At 33.9% G+C, this 3,787-nt stretch overlaps 1 protein-coding gene across 1 annotated transcript; it reads right to left on the bottom strand.

The window, feature by feature from the left end:
- On the bottom strand, window positions 1–1,594 carry LOC110895620 (expansin-A1). The gene is made up of 3 exons (XM_022142937.1): window positions 1,480–1,594; window positions 1,059–1,371; window positions 1–307 (listed from the first exon to the last, which is right to left on the bottom strand). Exons 1-3 carry the CDS (start codon window positions 1,592–1,594, stop codon window positions 1–3), a joined length of 735 nt encoding a protein of 244 aa, XP_021998629.1.
- Between the last annotated feature and the right edge of the window lie 2,193 nt (window positions 1,595–3,787).

Here is a 3,787-nt window from a genome sequence, read left to right as displayed (position 1 = left end):
TCAACGAAATTGGGAACCGCTGAAGGTCTGCCCGAAAGACCAATTAGCGGGGACCACATTGTTGGACACCACAGTCCGACCATCACTTGTGGTGACCATAAAAGATAGAGACTGCCCGTTAAAATAAGTGTCGGATTGCCAGTTTTGCCCCCAGTTTTGTTTCATTTGTTGCCATCCTGTTCTTGACCCTTTGATTGCCACCGCGTGCACGTCACCAGCACCACCCACATTTGTAATTAACACCAAATTGAAGTAGGGGTGTCCGTTCATTTGGAACCTAATTCCACCCCTTCTCACGCAGGGTACCCTAGAAAACAAGAACAAAAAAATATTACTAAAATAGTTTGGTATTAGAATTGCAATGTTTAGGCATGTAAACAAATTGGAGAAAAAGAGAGCATGCAAAAAGAGAGCATATTTTTGCGGTGCAACTTGTTTCATGTTTACCTGTCATTTGTTTGTAATTTGTCATTTTGGTACTTTATTGAGATGAATTAAACGAAAAAATTATATATTAAACACAAGCTTTAAAGAATCAAACTTTGTTTGCTCTAGTTTGTGTTCAATCATATTTGTTATAACACATGTAAATGAAATGAAAATTAAATTAAAATATATAAATGAAAATCCAAATACCAATATCATCGCATGATTAAGAAACAAGTGATGCATAAACAAAAGTTTCTAAGTAGATACAAAAAAACTTCTTGTTCATATACGTTTCTTTATTAATTTAATTAAGTAGACAAATATCTTGTTCATATTCGTTTCTTTATTAAATAAGTAGATATAAAAAACTTTATCACGGTTCACGACTGATCACTAAGTACGTGATTCGTTTAGAGACAGTTCACTACGCATTCGGTCTGATAATCTTTTGTAAAAATATGTTGGTATTTTAAGTAGATTACCAAAATACATTTAGTAATTGTAAAATTTCTAAAGTACATTTAATACTTTCAAAATAACAAAATAACTTTTCAAGACAAATGCTTGTAAATTTACCAAAATACCCACGATGTGTGAAGGCATCTCATGAAATTTAATAATTTATATACCTTCTATAAGCAACAGGAACAATTCCAGCTTTGTACTGAGCAATGCGTAGGAAGGCAGGTTCAGATAGATCAAAATGACGTAGAGGAGGGTTGCACCAGCCGCCTTTCTCGCTAGGTAAGGCGGGGTTCGGTGGGCAGAAGTTGGTGGCGGTGACAACAATGGAACCCGGTAAACACCATTGACGATCATTAACACACATGATTTGAAAACATGCCCCACAACTCAAACCATCGTTGAACAAAGCACTACTTAATGCTACATTGTTTGTACCATACCCTTGACGATACACATTCCCATACCCACAAGCACCACCTGTTATACATACAGAGTGTGTGAGTTAGCGTTTTAAAAATAATAATAATAATAATAATAATAAACAACACAACAAATTTGAGATAATGTATGATCAGTACTGCATACCCATTGTGCCGTCGTCGTAGAAGGTGGCATGTGCATTGAGCCAACCGCCGTTAACGATTAACGGAAAACTAACAAGCAATAAACTAGAGAAAATGAAAATAACAATGGATTTCATTTTTGGGGAATGATAGTAACTGGCCTATGTGGGAAGCATATAAATAGGATTATTTTGAGAATTCAAGGTAACAAGATATTCAAAATGTTGCCTGGCCGTTTAGAATAATATTTGGTAAGCACATATTCAAAAAATATTGCATTGAAAGTCTATTTAATATTATTCCTAACTAATAGATATATCATTCAAAAAATGTATGTATTGAAAGTCTATTTAATATTATTCCTAACTAATAGATATATAATAGTTTAAACGTGTCATAGTAAAGAATATGTATATTCTTATGTCTTATAAAATGATGATTAGTTATATGTCATGATGTAGTCTAAAACATTAATATTTTCTGCTTTTTAGTATATTTTTAGGTATTTCCTCTGTTATGTTTTTTATTACTTATGTCCGAATCAAGAAATATTTATTTTTTATTATTTTCCTTATTAACACATAGTTTCCATCTATTGTATATAAGCTTTGGAGGAAATATTATATTTGATATTTTGAATGCATCAAGCTAGGAAAAATTGGTTAGACACTCATGAATTTTGATTTAAAGCATGTATAGAAGGATAGAAAAAAATAATTAAAATATGTTTTTACCTTTTTGATATAATTTGCTTATTATGTTTATATTTTAGGAGTAGGTTAAGTTGTCGCTAAAAATACCTAACTTATTATTATTGAATATTTTAGCGAAATTACGTGTCTTGTTGCTAAAACTTAAAACCTTTGTATATATGCATGACAAGTTGATAACAATCTCCTTAGGGATGAATTATTGGAAGCATTCGATACCTTGGACCGACATTGTTTTTCATGACATTAGAACCATATGCTCAACAGTACACTAATGTCGAAGATAAGTCGTATCGGGTGTAAGCAGCACACCACGTTATGATTACATCAGGCTTAGGCCGGTGGGTGTTGCATGGCGCCACTCCGCCACATCATGCTCCATAGCGCCCCGGGGGCGCCATCGGCCACACCGAGGCATTCAAAGGGGGCGCCATTGTTTGTTCGCCAACGTGATAGCGGAGGTTAAAGGTGTGTGCAGGTGGGGGCCACATCTTTTTAACCAATAATATCTTTTTTTTTATTTTGTTTAATAGGGGGCTTTATACCAAACCATGCAAGTTAAAGGGAAGGACTTTAAAGCCCCCCCATATGACGTGACGTTGACGTGGATCTAACGTGGCGTGATAAAGCCCTTAGGGGCTTTATACCACACCCTCGAGTCTTAAAAGCACACTAATGTTGAGCAGAAGCTGTATTGACATATTTGATCTTTATGATGTAGAATAACCGTAGATCATCGTGTTGTAATCTTATCAATTGGGTAGACTATGAAATATAATTCATTGCAAAAACTAATCAAACTAACCGTCAAGAAAATAGAGTCAAGTGTCATATACACATGGTTGTAAAACCATGTCTCCAAGGCCGAATGCTCCCTGAGTAGTTGCTACAAGGTAGCTTGTCAAGGTGAATTTCTTCAACTCCGCCTAATTACTTGGAATCGATGAAAGGCGGTCAACGTCGGATCTAGTGGGTCAACTTGGGCCGAGTTTGACTTAAAAAAATAAAACATAATTTCTATGCCTATCATATTAAAGAATGGATATCATTTTCATGTATTTTGTTATAAAAATTAGTAAATTTATGTTATTTTGACATATATTTAATTTCCATAAACTAATTTCTTTATAATTTAACAGGTTTGAGTACTTTCCGTGTACTCTTCGCCTAGGCCGAGTACTCTCAACTCCCTGGTCGACCGACGAGGGAGCGCCTAACGAGTTTTGCAACCTTGGATATACATATACATTTTCCCTATATTATTTCACAACTTTACTTCCCCTCACATTTACACTGTTCAATTTTTTTTTTCTTTTCATTGGTCATTGGTCATGAGGTGAGATGATACACACTTGAACCCACACCCTTTTCTCTCTCTTAACTAAAATTACATACATAGTCTCTCCTAATAAAGTTATTAGATCATGGTATATCAAATACCTTTTTACTTTATATTTACTTATTCTAAAATTTAAACTAGCCACATATTTAGTGATATTCTAAAGCCCATTGTATATGTAATTAACTAAGATTAGAGATTTATTTTAGTTAATTACACACATAATTTCTCCTAATAAAGTTCATGCATTAAAAATCAAATACCTTTTTACTTTATATTTA

The sequence above is a fragment of the Helianthus annuus genome, chromosome 12 (assembly GCF_002127325.2).
Source record: "Helianthus annuus cultivar XRQ/B chromosome 12, HanXRQr2.0-SUNRISE, whole genome shotgun sequence".
Taxonomy (NCBI): domain Eukaryota; kingdom Viridiplantae; phylum Streptophyta; class Magnoliopsida; order Asterales; family Asteraceae; genus Helianthus; species Helianthus annuus.
Note: the sequence above shows the minus strand (reverse complement) of the source record. Positions and strands in the feature narration are given on the sequence as shown.